The sequence below is a fragment of the Chironomus tepperi genome, unplaced genomic scaffold, assembly GCF_022539635.2.
Source record: "Chironomus tepperi strain 1889 unplaced genomic scaffold, CSIRO-AGI_Ctep_v1 contig_16, whole genome shotgun sequence".
Taxonomy (NCBI): domain Eukaryota; kingdom Metazoa; phylum Arthropoda; class Insecta; order Diptera; family Chironomidae; genus Chironomus; species Chironomus tepperi.
Window position 1 is genome coordinate 460,954 of NW_027226138.1, and position 18,560 is coordinate 479,513.

Consider the following 18,560-nt stretch of genomic DNA (forward strand, 5'->3'; position numbering starts at 1 on the left):
TAATTAAATGTGGATGACTTACTAAATCAGCACTTTTTCCCACATCTACTGTCTGACGTTGCGGTTGAATGTGCGCTTGAAGAGGTGCTACAATTTTCAATTGTATTTCCAACGTCTCACTACCTTGCTCATTGGTAGCAATACAGTAAAAAATTGCATTGTCTGACTGCTCAATTGACTGAATAATCAATCGACTCTCTTTAACTTTATATCGTCCTGATGTTGTCATTACTATGTGCTCTATTGATTCATTACGTCCATGTTTGTTACGATAATACCATCTGCATGAAACGAGATAAATACACAAAAAGTAGAAGAATTTAGATTTGGGATTAAAATGAAATGGATGGAAATAATCTTCGAGAAAGCAAAAAAAAAAAATATAAGAAATGGTTACAAGAAAGCGACGGAGATGAAAAAAAAAGTTGGAGGGAAAAAACGAGTTAGAAATGCTCGCATAGACGCGAATCATAAGCGCAATTATCATTGATGATGCCATGCTTAGCAAAATAACCTTTCAAAATCCTTATTGATTTCGGTTCAATGTAACTAATAGTCAAGTGTAGTTGTATGCCCTTTGAAATAGATCCATGATTTGGTTCCATATTTAGAAACAATCAGTGATCGTAGAATTAATATTATTTAATTAAAGTACATCAAAATTACAGCTAATAAAAATTTATCGTAGTTTAATGCCCCTCACAATATCTCATGGCTTCTATTCCATATTCAGGAACATACATCAATGTTACATGCCAAATTTCAGTTCTTATTATCAAAGTTAGAGCTAAAATAGGTTTGTGTAGTTACATGCCCCTCAAAATACATCACGGCATTGACTTCATTATCCAGAATGGCATTGATGACCAATTTGACCAAGTACATGCCAAATTTCAACTCATAATGCCAAAATATATTGAATTTAGATATAAAATAAAGAAAAACGAAGGAATATGTTTAGTGTAGTTTCATACCCCTCAAAATACCAAATAGCATAAATTCCATATTCAGGAACAGTCACAGAATCTGCTTACCAAAACTTAAGATCTTTAGTTAAAGTATGCAAAAGTTATAACAGATTATAATGAGAAACCTATGAAAAGTATGGTCAACAGTCTAGCAGATATAGCTCGGAAAGGAAGTGAGCAATTCCAAAATCCTTTCTTTCATCAGAACCTAGATATAGAAGCTACCATTATGACAAATTTCAAGTCTCTAAGACCTTGTAGGAAGTCTCTAAGAAGTAGATAGTGGAAAAGACGCTATTATGGTATTAAGGACAAAGTGAGGACTGAAGCGCCTTTCAAAGTAAGACTGGAAAATGCGCTAAAAAGATGAAATCAAGATTTTTTCAAATTGTTTTTTGATTACCGTGCATTTTTGCCCTCCTTCAAATTCAACGATGTTAAATCATAAAAAATCGTATTATTTTCTCTTCTTTCCATCTCTTCTTATTCTATCTAGCATTGTACGCTCTGTGATGATAAAAAGGGCATCAACAGCTATCATAGTATTGCGATGGCAAAAGAAAAAAAGGCAAAAAGCATTTAAAGAGAAATAAAGACTGGAAATTTCAACAGAATCAAAATTATATCGTGCTTTCTCATCTTTTTGCTTATTATGCTTCTCGTCTATTTCCATTTAAAGTCGGTAGTAATAAAAGTTCATGATAGACAGAAAACGAAACAGCTCAAGTGTCTTGGAATTGCTCAATGGATGATGTAATGAAATAAGGAATTGTTTGGTAAGGCATTTTTTTATTTAAATTCTCATCAAAACTTGCTAAGACCACAAAATTTCTAGACATTAAATGTTTGGAATCGTAAAAAGGAAATTCTTAAAAGCATGTTAGACAAAACATTTGAATGCGTCCTATTAAAACTTTTCTTTATTTTCAACTTGGAAAAGCTATAGGGCAAGAAGATTTAAATTGAACTCAAATTTCATTAGAGATATTCGTATACAGAGTATTACGAAGGAATTGAAATAAATGGCATATGCAAATGATCAAAAGTAACGAATTCAAATGATGTGAATACCGAAGAGAACAATTTTTGAGTCTGAACTGTAAAACTCACATTTTAGTAGAGATATCTGAAGATGTATGATTATCTTTTAATACCTTATTTACATTAATATTTGATTCCTTAAGTTATTTCATATAAATTGTTGCAATTTTATGACAGGAGAGTTCAAGGATGATTTTGAATTTTTAAAGTAAGACAGTTCAGTGGTAATACTTTAATGTCTCCTGATGCATAAGAGTGCTAAGACCAAGACCAAGACTTCATAGTCTAGACCTCAAAATTTGTCGGGATCGACGATATGGAAAACCATCCTCATAGGATCAAGACCTAAAAGGCACACGACGTCTGAAAATCAGGGTAAAAATCATCGTGACAATGGCTTACTTAACCTCAAACCACAGTTCCGTCGGACATAAGAACGGATTTTTGGCTTTTGAATGCCGCGTGCATTCCGGAACTTTTGAACACTCAATTTTCTTCTTGTGAAATAAAACACGACTTGTGGATTTCCACTGTGATTATCATCAGCTGATCTTTTTATTTTTTTCTGTTTTACACTGATTACTATGGTTGATTACATTCACAGGCAGTAAATATTGCAATCGTTGCATTCTATAATCAAGATACTCAAAGGAAACTTTTGTCAAGCTTTTTGTGTCCTTCGAGATATAAAATCTAAACGATATTTACAACGCTTTTAGGTACCGTAGTAATATAGCTGTACCATGAAACCATACTCTTTGTCTGTTAGAAAAAAAATCTTTTTATCATTTACTCGAATGAAAAATTATGATGATGACGTTTTCCATCGTCAAGACGTCTTGACAATGCTCTAATAATTGCTATATGACGATTTAAAAAAAAATCATATGAACTTCATTTTCTCCTTCAAAAAATCGTAACGAATGCTTTTACAAGGGCAAACTATGCGTCGCGACACTATTTATGTTTACGACTAGATATATTATTTACTATGTCGAGATATAATGGAACTTCTATGTGAGCAACGATGTAAAAATGCTGGAAGTTTGAAACTGGCAGAAGTTATCTAAACACAGATCCAGCATCCGACGAACTTTAACTGCGGCAATGAGCCCTTGTGGGCATTTACCAAGGAAGTAAGTAAGTAAGTCGCGATAGAAAGCTTTTGAAAAATTCTGTCATAAAGAAAAGACTAGATAGATTCATAAATTCAGCTTCGTTGTATCTAAACATTTAAATGCTAAAACAATAGACAGCCTGCCAACAGAGTTCAATAACATTTATATGCCAAACACAAAATTTAATCTTTTATGTACCGAAACCAGCACACAAGATTCTTATATTAAAATTTTTTTGTGGTCTTACTCTTCAAATTTGATGCCCTTAAAATTAATCCGTATGAAAAACAAGATTTTTTTCACTTCCCAAGTTGCTCATGGTAACTCGCACGAGTTCTGCTCTACTTACTCGGTACTCATATATTCATATTTTGAACATCATCATATCCCCCAAACAACGACTCTACGTTTGAATGTCATCCCTATTTATAATAGGAGTAAACATGTTTTCTATTGAAATTTTTTCGAGCGCAAAAGATGGAGTAATTATTTTGAGGCAAAAAAAAGAAGCAGCAACAAGAAAAGAAAATAAAAAAGGCATAGAAATATAATATAAAAAAGTATATGTGAAGAAGAAGCAGTTACATTTTCATGTATAGCTATAACAAAACAACACACAACATAGAAGGAACATGGGTAAGGTTTCCCATTATTTATAATGTGTATTCACATTTGAATTTGTAGAAAACTTTTATACATATGCCTATATGTTTGGAGTCGTTCACATATTGCGTCATGCAAAAATAACGAATTCTTAGACCTAATTTCACCCGTCAGTTTAAAAATAACCTTATAATTCCCCAACTCTGCACGCTGCATGACCCAAGGTATATCAATGGAACAGACCTAGCCACTATTTGTATTTCGCGAATTACAAACCTAGTTGGAATGACTAGAACAGCGAAAAGCACCCGAATTCAATTAGACTTTTCTTATGATCGAACCCGGGACCTCCACCCGTCAATGGTTGGTAATCTTTAATTTTCACGGGAGACCTTCGTGAAATTCTCGTCCAAATGATTGGTTTTAAACCTTTCTCCCCGTACACTGACTGTGGGCTGCCACCTATCAGACAAGATACATTGAATATGCTTTTACTCTATCCCAGTGGTGGTTAACCTGTGTGTCAGGACACACTAGTGCATCGTCAAAAAATTTAGAAATGCCATGAACCGTGCCATGATCAAGGTGTGTCGTGAAAATAAAAGGTTGCCCATCACTGCTTTATCCTTTAATGCACTTTTATCCTGGCACATAGTTCGGTCGCCAGCCGTGTATTCAGCCATATCAAGAATACCAGGAGAAGTCAAGCATTTGACATTTGGTAATCTTCGGAGCCAAACTTCGGCTTCCACAACTCCATGCAGAACGGTTCATGTCATTAGAATCAAAAATGAATTAAATTAGCGGCACAGGCTGCCCAAGACTGATTCAAGTTAGTACAAAACAATAGACGCCAATAACCTTCAAAAAAACCAAACGTAATAAGTGAACGATCCCCCTCTTTTGGCTATATTTGTATCTGCGTATGTATGAAAAAGTATAGAAATAAAAAAATACATACCTATAAATTGGTTTTGGGTTCGCATAAGCAACACATGGAATGACAACGGACTCTTTTAGTCGAACGGTAATATACTTAATTTTATCGTTCATTATGGGTGGTACAGGCTCTTTCATTTCTGCTCCATATGTTAAGAAATAAACAGCAAGGAAGAAAGAAATGAAAAAAAAAATCAGTATTAAGTTATAAATTATCCGAATGAAGCAACATAGCAGGATGCGAGACAGAAAAGAGAAAAAATCCAATAATTCATTAAGACTCGAAGCTGTAAGCTGTTGCTATTAAAGGCAAATAAATAAAAAAAAAACTATTTTCGCAACTCACCAGTCAATTGAACTCGTCCGACGCTATTGCTTATCACTACATCCTGTGTAAGTGAGTGGAGCGTTCGACATCGAAATGCTTTTTGTGCATCATACTGTGTGACGTTTATAACGACTAATTCACCGGTTGGAAGCATGTGAAATTTTGAATCTAGACATAGAAAAAAATAGACATGAAGGAACGAAATGTAATCAATTGTACATTAACAATTCAGCAGTAACAAGAGAATTTTTCAAAAAAAACTTTTCGATAAGTCATTTCCTGAATCGACCCTCCGGTACATGTGGACTAGAAAACAACCAAAAAAAACTTTTTCCTCTCTACTTCCCTTTTGTTGTAAAATCAATGACTATATCATTGTTTGCTATTATTTTTCAGATTACAATGGGAAATTGAAAACAAGGAAGAACTTTTTTACTTTTTTTTGTAAAATAAGTTACAGTTTTAAAAACCATTCTGCGGTTTATTATCCTTTATGATGATTTTTTGAATGAATTTTCCGAGACTTTTCACATAAAATATCAAGTAAATTGGATTTTGAATTCCTTTAAATTTACAGTTTGGTAAAATCTTGGCTACTAAGACTGTAAGAAAGTTGTTTACTAGTGACTTCAACATTTAATGAATTTGGTGCGGTTGATGACGTCTGCAAGTATTTTAATTCAAATTCTTGGTGCTAGAGTCTGCTAGAAGTGGAAGGCAACTGGAAATTAGTTGCAATCCACTTCATCTGACTGTTCTCGAGATCTATTTGTTAAGGAAATCCTAGATCGACCATTGCAACACAGCGCTAAACTTGACTATCATTTGAAAGACACAGCAAAATCATTTGCAACAATTTTAAATTAGTGGCATTTTCATGCTCGAGATCAAATCGGTAGGAATTGATAGTCGATTGATTTTTCATTACTCGAGTATTAAGTGTTGAGGTCGTGGGACCCCTGACAAACATCTGTCCTTGGATATCAGGATTCAAGTTTATAATCTATAGATCCCAAATATCTTCAAAAAAGACTTCCCGGACGGTAAAAGAGCCCGTCGACGCCCAAAGAACTCTTGGAAGGAAGCTGTCGATAGAGATAATAATGCACTTGGGATCGAAATTGGCAAGTGGAAGTAAGCTTCAGGCGACTCCTGTGGAAGGTCATTTATCACAATTGATCTGTACGACCAGCGAAGTAAGTAAGTAATATCCCAAATATCTATGCTTTACTTTCTTAGTGTCAATTAGGGTAAATAGCACCTATTTCCCAAGCAGACAAAGAATATGCCCATGAGTGTGCTTAATTAATTGAGAATGCTCTGTTAAAATGACAGGAGAGTTCTAAATCTACTGCATAAGTGCCTCAAAAATAGAATCCTAACTCTATCCTGAAAAGATGCTTCTTTGCCTCTTATATTCCTACATCCACTTTCCATCGATCCGAAACTCATCCCCAAGCACACCACAAATCCTAACCTCAAATCATCCATTTCGATTTCCAACAAAACAATATAAATTAATCTTCATCCAAACTAACTGTCCCTTCCAATTTTCAACAACATTAATTAAAGCAAAACATCCCATTCCTTTAACAAAAATTGCGCTAAAAAATGACTTTACAAAATTCCACCTGGCTTCTAACCCATAACATTTTGAAGCGTGTAAAAAATTCATTGAGAAGAAGAGATTACCGCTGGCTACATTTATTCTGTCTGTAACGTTTCTTAAAGGGAGATTAAGCATGTTGTGACAGAAAAAAAGACCTTTTTCTCACTCCAATATCCCCCCCGAACATTAACATCTAGTACTTTAAATTATGATTGCATTTATGTGCTTTAAAAAAGGCTTCAATGAGTGAAGTGCAGGATGAATTGAAGAATGAACGACGGGATACAAGTGGATGAAGAAGTGAATAATCATTACTGGCTCAAAACATAATTTACCATTAAAAATTCATAAACCCCAATGTGAGAATCTTAGGGGAAAAAGCATTTTTATCGTCGTGAATTTTTAATTTTCATTCAGCACTGCTATGAGTCAGACTCACTCATTTGAGAGAAAAATATTCAACCGAATAGATGTGAAAAATGGTGAAGCTTTGGATGTGCTCAAACGAGAAAAAATTAAAAAGTTTTTTTTTAGTTAACCAATTCCCCAAACGGAAAACTTTTCTCGCTGCTTGCTTGCTTGCTTTCTCTCACTTTCCTAGTCATCATTTCGATGCTTTTGTGGTTTTTTTCTCTGACAGTTCAGTTACTCTCGCACCATAAAAAAATATATAGTAATGAAAGTTAAATATAAGCGATAGTTAATGGCGGTGGTCGAATTGAAATGAATTTAATGAGAAGCATTTTGGGTGAGCCTGAGGATTAATCTGAGAATAAAGAGGAAAGTTTTGAGGGATTTTTGAAGTTTATGAGCTTAAACTTCCAAAAATTTGAAATATTTTAATGTACCGGAGAGGAGGACATTTGGTCATAATCGGAAACTCATGTCAAAAGTTGAAGAGATGCATCAACGTGTGCCAATGGACTGAATATTCCTAACAGTCAGAGAGATCGATTTTAGGTACTGTAGGGTTTTCAGAATTCCTGTTACCTTAATTTTTCGGGAATCGGGAACGGGAACGGGAACGGGAACGGGAATGACATTTGGGAATAGGAATGATTTTCGCGAACGGGAATATTCCCGTTTTTGGAAACTCCACCGTAGTGGTATTTCTGTGTAATGAAAGCAGGCTCTTTGCCTGTTAGGCTATTGTTATAAACCCGAACAGTCATGGAGTATGTTGACGAGTAAGATCACAAAATTGAGTATATTCAATTATATTGATTGGATATTCTCATGAGCACAATCATTTTGGTGAGTATGCTCATTGTCTATTTAGGTTTGGTGTTAATAAATCTTTCCATGACTGAAACTTCCCTAAAAGGCAAATAGACCGTTTTTAGGTACTGTAGTGGCATTTCTGTTGTGAAAGCATCCTCTTTACGTGCTAAACAAAGACTTGAAGGTTCGTTGTGGAGCCTTTTTCTTCTAAGACACATGAAGCAGCAATGGTTGAAAATCCGGCCTAATGGTAGCATGACCATAACTCCAGGTCAGATTCCGAAATCCGCCCTCAGGTCAGAGTCAAGTTCGTCTGGGGCTGGATTCTCAACCATTTCTGCACCATGTACTTTCTAGGTTTCATTTGTGTCCCTTGAACACTATGGCGTGTGGACAAAAATAAGTTTAAACCAAATAAAGACAAGCAAATGTCTAGTTCTAACGGTTCTTATCCACTCGTATCATAAAGAATTCCATACAATACCCAATTGAATAAAAATCCAGGCTGGAACAACAACATTTTAACAATTTGAATTGAAACCGTCTAAATCTGACAAAAATATCAATTCCATTGGCACACGCAAACTGTAATTAAACTTTAAAAATAGAAGTGAATAAAAACTTACCCCCCTCCAGTGTTGGATATATATTATACAAAGGCTCCTCCAGCCACGATGTCACACGAACATAATCTTTTACAAATTGGGGAATAATGCACTTTATGATTACATTGCTCCCTATAAATCCACCAGGATTTTGTACTTCTAAATCGTAACGTTGATGAATAACTGTAAAGACATACATAAAGACATACATTCATCATATCTTTAATTGGCATTTTATAAATTAGCATTGGAGCATGAAAAGGCGGTGCAAATGAATAAACTTGAGTGTAGATAAGGATAAGTTTTTAATTAAAAAGGATGATAAGAATCAGTATATAGAGAGAGAAGCTTTATATAAACCAACGAAGCATTAAATCATTAAGTACATATCTATGCATGTGCCGTATTCATTTTAAATTCAGGTGAATCTACAACCACATCACAATTTTTTTCCTCTTTTGATTTTATGTCTCTGTATGCCTCACTCATTCTCTCACTCGGCTGTTCACTCCTTTATTTACACAGTAAAGTATGTGTACAGACATCTATGCATACATTGAGTTTTTTTTTTTGAATGAAAAGAGAAGTGGAATATAAAAGAGATTCTAAAGGGAAGTTAAAAGCAGGGTGGAAGGAGTAGAAATTTTCTGCACAATTACAATATGCAATGCAACGACAGTAACTCTTTAAGCACTAAACTTCATGCTCAATTGATTTTTTTTTACATCCTATCCATCCTACGTGATTTTTATTTTTTTTTTTACTTTATTTCTTCATTTCATCTCGCTGAATTTTTATGAACAATGAATTTCACGACTATTGTGTACTAAAAAGGTTTTCTTTTGTTCTGCATACATTTTATTTCTGGCAACAATGTACAAGTGAATGGAATTGAATAGCATTTATTAGTTGTTACATTTTCCTCTTTATTTTTACGATTGGATTTACATATGTGACTAGAAATGCTGATATTTTTGATCAATAAATCAGATTATTTAGTTCAGTCATAAAATTGTCATGTAATACTGATCAGGCATAGTAATTTGATTTATAGATATGTCATCAGGATTTACAAAGTAACGACATCAAAGGATTCTTGGGTGAAATAATGAGTTTCTTGTACTCCTTTGAGTATTTTTAGGGCTTTGAAATAAAACTTGAGTCCAGCATGACATTGGATTGGCGCTGGATTCGGTTTAAATCCGTGCTGGATTCCGATAAATATTCGGCACCATGTCAAGGATACGCCATCCTGATACAGGATTTTGGATTAGGATTAGCAATCTAAATCTCCAGGAATAAGTAACCTGTGAGCCTGACAGAGTTAAAATATTTTCTGATTTTTAGGACTAAAGTAGATCTTTATGTTTAAAGAAACAAAAGTGCCTTAATAGCTCACTAAGCAAGGTGCGGGTCATGAAAGTTGGTGTTGAATGTGAACTCCCGGGTTCGAATCCCAATACAACAAATCACTATGTTCAGAAGTTTAAAGACTTCGACTTCTAAAGCGGTAGCAGTTTAATGACAGAAAAATCAAGAATTTAACCAGCAGAAGTCTATAAAAACAGGTCATGAATGAGGTTGTTAGGAGTGGAAAGGATACGAGAACTTTAAATTATCTTTGAAGGTTTTTTACTGGAACGGACCTGAATATATTGCAAATTAATTGAATAATTGGAAGAAATTGGATTGAGCTACAGATTTCCCTAGACACAGGCACTTGCCTTAATAAGTCGAAGTGACTCGATGGCAAAATGGTTAAAGTACATCGGTACCTAATTACTGCAACAATACCCTTCGGAACGCTAAATTTTCAATTTGTTGTCAGTGCTAATTTTATTTTTACCTAAAATCATTTCGAAGAATAATTACAGTAATTATTTGGACTTCATGGTAAATTGAACCTTTTTCTCTACCTTGTGACTAACAACAATTAAACGAAAAAAAAAAATGATCAAAATGAAGACAACAGAATTAAGAAGAATATGCTCAAAAAACAGCAAAAGTCATTTCAGTAAAAATAAATGGTAATTTGTAATTGGATATCATTAGAAATTGATGTAATGAATTCCTTTATTGGATAGCAAGAAGAAATTCTTGGTAATAATTAGAGATCCACCTCACGTCCTTTAATTTCAAGAACAATTTTCCCAATTGATCTTTAAGTACATACTGCTTTATGAAATTGTCCCCTAAAATAAAGTCACATGACCGAGCGACACAAATGAAGAAGGCTTCGTCATTGAGACTAAGTTTTAAGGGTCTGTCAAAGAGCTTTTAAGGGTCTGTCATGAAGCTTTTAAGGGTCTATCAAGGAGCTTTTAAGGCTTCGTAACGGTGCTTTTAAGACTCTGTCAAGGAGCTTTTAAGGGCTGACATGAAGCTTTTAAGGGTCTATAAAGGAATTTTTAAGGGTCTGTCACGGAGCTTTTAAGGCTTTGTTGCGGAAGCTCTTAAAACTACACTGAAGCTGTTGTGATAACATTAAATACAGTAGCGGACAAAAAGATAGGGACACCATAAAAAATTTTAACTTTTGATGATTTTTGTTACTTTTATCAAATAATCTTGACTAAATTTAGTGTTGGTTTATGTAGTTGAGTGTATTTGATGATTTTATGACCAAAAAACCATAATTATTGGAACTTAACATAATTAATTTTTTACTTAATTTTTTAAGGCTACGACAAAATGATAGGGACAAGAAATTAAAAATTATTTTCTCGGTTCTCTTTTCAAGTAGAAGCTTAATTATTTTTGGATATGAATCTATACTAGTTTAAGAGTATTTTAAGGTATGGATAGTAAACATTCATTACTTCCTTCAAGAAAAATTTGGCTTCGAAAGTTTGTAGGTTAAAATAGGGTTAATTCCTTGAAAACTCATAATAGGTTCACTTATCCTATAATCTAATAATTGATAATAATAGTGCATGAAAAGACCTTTCAAATGATATATAACATAAAATACTTTATTTAAAGATAGGTTGATATTAAATAAGAAATTCATGATTTCCCTATCAATTTTCCAGGTATGACACTACTTATCAGCTGCTGGTTCCTTCCTCTCTAATGGAATTGAGATTATTGTACTTAATTTGTGTTCTACAAGTTATTGCAAACATTTTGATATATAATTTATATAGCATTAATCAATTTCCATCGGGAAATATTCAGATCCATTTGTGACAATCTTAAAACTTGCATCAAACCTCTAGTTTTCTATACAAAATGTTCATTTTATTCATCGGCCAAAGTTTCTAGACCTATAACTTTCCTACTAGCTATTTGAAAAATACAAATTATATATCAAAATGTTTGCAATAACTTGTAGAACACAAATTAAGTACAATAATCTCAATTCCATTAGAGAGGAAGGAACCAGCAGCTGATAAGTAGTGTCATACCTGGAAAATTGATAGGGAAATCATGAATTTCTTATTTAATATCAACCTATCTTTAAATAAAGTATTTTATGTTATATATCATTTGAAAGGTCTTTTCATGCACTATTATTATCAATTATTAGATTATAGGATAAGTGAACCTATTATGAGTTTTCAAGGAATTAACCCTATTTTAACCTACAAACTTTCGAAGCCAAATTTTTCTTGAAGGAAGTAATGAATGTTTACTATCCATACCTTAAAATACTCTTAAACTAGTATAGATTCATATCCAAAAATAATTAAGCTTCTACTTGAAAAGAGAACCGAGAAAATAATTTTTAATTTCTTGTCCCTATCATTTTGTCGTAGCCTTAAAAAATTAAGTAAAAAATTAATTATGTTAAGTTCCAATAATTATGGTTTTTTGGTCATAAAATCATCAAATACACTCAACTACATAAACCAACACTAAATTTAGTCAAGATTATTTGATAAAAGTAACAAAAATCATCAAAAGTTAAAATTTTTTATGGTGTCCCTATCTTTTTGTCCGCTACTGTAAAAGCAAATTCCATATGGATCCTAAATGACAGCCTAATGGATCCTTCATTCTTCAGTGTGTCGCTCGGGTAAAGGAAAACAATTTTAAAAAGTTTAAATGCTGATGTTTATACGTTGACATATAAAAATTACATGAATTTCATCTCAACACAAAATAAATTATCTCATAATATATTATTAAATAGATGAGAACGAGGAGTAAGAGAGGCACAGAAGCAAGAGACATGAAAAATTTCATCACATTCCAATGCTAATTAAATTATTCACCATAAATGTGAGTATGGGGAAGGAAGCAACAAAAAAAAAGAAAATAGTGGAAATGAAATGATGTGAATAAAAGAAAGACGTGTCTTACCTGCTTTAACAAAAACATCTCTCGAGACTATTGTACCTACAGAATTTACAGCTACACATTTGTACGTCGACCAATGAACGTCTTGACGAAAACTCTCGCCTTGAAATGGTGGAAAGTAAATTGATCCATTTGGAAATATGTGACGAATCTAGAAAGATTTTGTATTTTATGTCAATTTCCTTTCTTTGCGTTTGTGGCTTATTGTCAGGTGATTTAATAAATATGCACAAGTGGAAATCGATTTTTCTTCTTTTTTGAGGAAAATGAGCAAGACTTTATTTGTAAGCAGGTTTGTAAGTTTATGTCTATTGACATATTTGTGTTCGTTTTCGATGGAACTAGAAAGCTAGAATAGTCATTTTGTGGAAAGGATGTCATATTTTGATGCTCTTGGGTTTTCATATCTAGGGCCTGAATTAGTAAACATTTTTTTATTAGAGATTTTAGAGGCTAAATATTAGAAATGACTGCCTAAATTAAGTGCAGTTAAGTGCATCTGTGGAGTGATTGACAAGTTGCTTGGCTCAAATTTGATACGGTAACTCGAAGGTCGTTGGTTCGAATCCTGCCATATCCAGAGGGAAAATTCGAAAAATGCCTAATATTTAAGATGAAACAGGGGTTTAATATTTTGTTATGGATTGCAAGTTTGCTATGGATCGCATACAGTTTGCAAGTCTTGTCTGTTAGACTTTGAAACTGTATAAGCATACTTGCATGTAATTGTCGAAACCTAAAGTTTAGGCTTATAATTGCGTTACACAGCGTAACAGGGAGTTGGAAAGAGCCTTAATTTTCGGAATGTTCACAAATTAATTATTTTTCAGACGTTAAGATGCTTGAAAGTGTAATTTTTACGCATTGTTAAGCTATCGAATGGAATATTGATAGAACAGACATGAGAGCATCACGTTAGTCCATAGAAAATCGAAGAGAAGCTCAAAATTATTCAAAACCTAGATATGAATTCTTGATATTCATAGATATGTAAAGATTCATAAAATTGTTTGGACAAACGCTTTGGATGCGTCAATAATAAAAAAAAATTCAATTCCTATCCACATTTTCCAAAAAAAAAAAAGAAAAATCACAATTTCCACTCGATGATATTATTTACATACATTTGCAATAGAATTGACGGGATTATTTTCGTTATCGAACCATTCGATATTTGGTGTCGGTATTCCACTTGCTGAACAATCAAGACGTGAACCGAGTGTGTTTGTAAAATCAAATCGTGATGGCGGTTCTAAGCTGAATGTTGGTCCTATATTATCATACGATGCTGTGGCCCATACGAGATCTAATTAAAATGAGAGGAAATAAAATCAATAATTAGGTTATATCGTCTACGTTTAAATAGCAATAAATCATGGATATAGACATGCAATCTATTGTATGTAGTCGAGTATATCTTGGCAGATATCACATTCATGTCAATCTTTATTTTTCTATCATACTTGATGCTTAATCTTCTTTTTTCAAAAAAATCTCATTTCATTTCATTTTCATTTAAACATCCTCGAGTGATTCCTGGAAATAAGCATTACTCAAAAACTTAACCTAATTTCCATACCAAATCGGATAATAAGCTCAAATTTCATATTTTATGAATAAAATCAGAAAGGATTGCGAACCAATCTCTAATGAAATTCAAAAAAGGATTATTGAGCAAATCAAGCTTATTGATATTTATTTATTTCAGTCAATCGGGTCGAATTGCCCGCGTTTTAAACGGCTTATGAATATTTTTCTGTTTGCATGATTTTTTTTTATGCTTAAAGCATTCGATGCTTGGTAATATTTTGAGTTCAAGGAACTGTGTAGATCAGTGTTGGGTAACCTTTGTGCTGTGGAACACTAGTGTACCATGGATCGTATGTCATGTGAAGTTCCGGTCAAGGCTTATCTCCAAATTGTACCGCAGGAAATAATAGGTTGTCCAACACTGGTTTAGATGTGTTTTCAATAAATTTGCATTCACGGAAGTTAATCCTTGCAATAATATTTTTATCAACAAGATTATTCTACTTACACATGAAGTAGGCACTAGACAGGACAATGATATTTGTAAAATGTAATATATTCTGACAAGCAACTGAATTTTAATGAATAATGAAGTTTAAATCCAATGACTGACTTGAACGCAATCATAAAAGATTTGTGTCAGTGTCTTGCTTCATAAAGCTGTTTAAAAAGTTTTGAGATTTCATGATTTTATCCAATCAGAAAATCTATACCTGCTCCGTAATTCCATGTTTTACACTAAGAAAACAAGATTATTCTCAAGGTTTGAGCACTTTTGGTAATTTATGGCAGTGGTGTTGGGAAAAATTCATAGGTGGAACTAAGTAGGGTCTTAACATCGATGGTATAGGGTTTAATGCTTCAATTGGTGCCTCAAATGCTTCAGCCATTTGAAAACCACAAAGAGTTTAGTACCCATACCAAATATTTGGGCTGAAGCCTACCACCAGATTCAAAATTAGTTCCATCAGATTCAAGATCAGCCCGTCAGATTCAAAATCAGTCCCACTAGTTACAAGATCAATTCAAGTTTAAAATGCTTCAAATCTTCTAAAGCAGAGTTATCAGGACTTTGGGAATCCGAACTTAAAAAGTCCAAATAGATGTCTCCATGGAGTCGCTTCCCAAAAACAGTGGTGTCGCCTCCAATGCAATCAGAATTCCAGTGGATTTCGTACAATGGACTCCATTGGAGTCCGGGCATTAATGGAGGCAACTCCACTTTTTTGGGACATTGAAGGCCTGCCAACTCTGTTAAAAAGAACAATTTTGTCAGTTAAAAGAGCTAAGGCACCAAATTTATTAGCTTCAATCCATACGAGTAGGGTGATGTTATCTCTTAAGAATTAAGACTTTACCACTGAGTATTATGTTTCAATTTTCCATGTGTATCTCCGTTCCACATCTACAGTGTGCAAGCAGCGTGTCAACTTAAATCATTTTTTTATATCATATTCAATTACAGATGTGCCTTCCTTGACTGAGACATAGATTTACTCTACGTAATCTGTTTAAAGTAAACTCAACAACCTTCAGGACAAGCTTAAAGAATTATCATTGAATCAGAGTCGTAATTGTCATGGAAACAATCTTTTCTTTAAAAAAGAAATAGCATCCAAACAAACGAACAGGAAAGCTAGCAGATCCAATGAATAACTCATGAATATGAATAGAAATATTTCATTCTAAACAATTTGACAAAAGAAAGAAAATTGTTATTTTTTTTACGACAACCAGTAAGTAGTCAATCGGTATTAAAATGAAAATAATATGATGGTGCTTCGGGCATTCAGCACACATAAATGTTTACTTAGGGGAGGAGAGAAAAAGAAAGAAGGAAGTTGAGTGATGTAAGAATAAAATATTGTGGGTTGAAGCTTCAATGGACATGAAGATGAAGGCGCATTTTGATGAATCAGATTTAAATGAGAAGGAAGTCATTATTTGTTGAGAAATAAAGCATACTGAATGAATATATTGAAGGTTGACAGGTGGGATTTGTCAATTAGCCTTTTAGCTGAGGATTGATTCCGACAGTGTAGAAAAGCAACCAAGGCTAGTGTCTGCATTTCAAATGATTCTGACACAGTTTTCGTCACGAAATATTAGTAAATTTGGAGTTAAAGTTCAAAATTGTTGGAAATGGATAAAATTTGCAATTCACGTCAACTTAATTGCAAATGTAGAACAGCGATAAAGTACCCTAATTCGACTAGACATTATGTGAGATCAAAGCATTTGATCAATTGCATAGCTTATTGGCTATCCCGATGGGATAATTCGGCAAGCCGCATTTTTAGCCATAAAAATGGATAGTAATCAGCCGTCACGGTTTCTTAAGAGCAACTTCGAGACTTTCCTGTTAATACTGTGACGTAACAATGCCCTAACGAACAGATTATGCTGTTTGGATACAAAAGTCGCAAAAACCTCAATGTATATCTGTCCTTGGACACTTTCGATTGCAGTCATCCCAACTGCATCACAGTAATCATTCATTACATTTTTTTGAAGTTGCATAGCTTAACACTGCTCAGAGTTAGAAGTCGTCTCGGATTTTGTTGGGATTTTGAGTGAAAAAGTCAATTGAACTCTATATGAAATTCGAGTTGACTTCCCTAGCATGCTCTTAATAGCATGCTCTTATGAGCAGATTAAGTTAAGAGCACGCTCGCCAGCATATTCAACTAATACATTTAATCAGACTAAGCTTTCAAACTCATATCATTTGCCTGTAAGAACTGCAGGCTCTAAAACCACTCAATTCATTACATTTGCAACTATACAATACAGAAAAAGGAACAATTGAAAAATCCATAAACTATTTGCTGTTTTCACTGTCATTATTTTATGAAAAATCAACACAATATACACAATATCGAACCGCACCAGCACAAAACATAACAAAGTGAGCACATAAAGTACATTGTTTCCACGAAAAGAAGCACTAAAAATGTATAAGCATTCAACAGAAATGAAATCACGAACATTGTATTTATAAACGTTTTCCTTTTGTTCGTTTTGAGTACAAAAAAAAAAAGAAAGTATGAAGCAAAGGAAATACTTCTTCTTGATAAAATAATAATCATATTTCTTGTATGCTCATGTTCCTACACACATATATGTTCACTCGTTCTTCAATTTGTTAGTAATAAAATTTTGTGTTTTTTTTTCTTTTCAATATTAAGGAATTTTGTGCTGCACAGCAAATCTATGAACAGCAAGCAGATGAAAATTTCCATTTACTTGTTTATCTTGATCCCTCAACTCAACTCACAGCAGTTCTCTTTTTGCCTATTTTTCTTCCGTCTTGTTTCATATATGTGTATGTATATCCAATCTTTCCTATGCTGGCATGATAAGAAATTCAATGCATGGCTAAGAAATCACATAATGCAATCGTTTATAACTCAAAAACCCAAATCACGAACAAATCGTGAGAAATTTCCGTACATGCCATCACTTGCTTAAGGAATGATATGAAAGGATTTTCTCTTTCCTTTTTGCCTTCATTCTTTTCTACATAAATGTACATGCATGATTTTTTCTTTTGCTTCCTCCTTTCACTCTTTCACTTAACTTCTCTTTTTATATCAAATTGACGATGATGATTTCTTATGCTGCACGCTCAACATCTATGTACTTTGATGCGATTTTCACGAAACAGAAATAAAGTTTCATTATCGTATATCAGCATTGGGAAGGGATGGATGCTGCTTGAAAACGTATTTCGATATACACATATATATTAAACTTTATGGATGTATTGATGATCGTGATGATACTTTTATAATACCACGAACCAAATTATTTCTGATTTAGATATGTAGCTCAAGGACGGGGAAAATGTGTTACTCTTTGATGGATTTATCAATAATATGTGATGGCTTCTGTTTTCTTTTTTTTCGCAGCATGTTCGTTTATAGCTTGGAGTTTTGCAGCTTATGGAATTGTTCTGAGAAGAAATTAAAGCATTTACCGCAGAGGAAATTTAAGGTCTATATTTCGTAGAAAAAATACTTTTCGAGATGAATCAGTGGAATTCATAAATTGTGGAGGCGTTAAGAATATATGCGTGGCCGTCTAATACATTAAGAAACTTTGATTTGTTTGAAAAAAATATTGAATTTGATTTGAGTACATTTCCAATGTTCTAGCCAAGCAACAATATTTTTGTGAATTTTGATCTAAAAAAATCAAGCTTGTGATGTGATTAATATGGCAATTACAAAGTAAATCAGATTGAACACGAGATTCATAGTAGAACTAGTTCTACGATTATCAGGTTCCGGAGAA

The 18,560-nt window shown here is 33.4% G+C and overlaps 1 protein-coding gene across 1 annotated transcript in view; it reads right to left on the bottom strand.

Moving 5' to 3' along the window:
• The window catches only part of LOC139091778 (cell adhesion molecule Dscam2-like), a 63,226-nt gene that overhangs the window by 23,071 nt on the left and 21,595 nt on the right, over positions 1-18,560 (bottom strand). Inside the window, exons 2-7 of the mRNA XM_070641988.1 lie at positions 13,859-14,040; positions 12,738-12,885; positions 8,454-8,615; positions 5,016-5,165; positions 4,692-4,809; positions 23-281 (exon numbers count right to left, since the gene is read on the bottom strand). Coding sequence (XP_070498089.1) covers positions 23-281; positions 4,692-4,809; positions 5,016-5,165; positions 8,454-8,615; positions 12,738-12,885; positions 13,859-14,040 — 1,019 coding nt within the window. The remainder of the gene's footprint in view (positions 1-22; positions 282-4,691; positions 4,810-5,015; positions 5,166-8,453; positions 8,616-12,737; positions 12,886-13,858; positions 14,041-18,560) is intronic.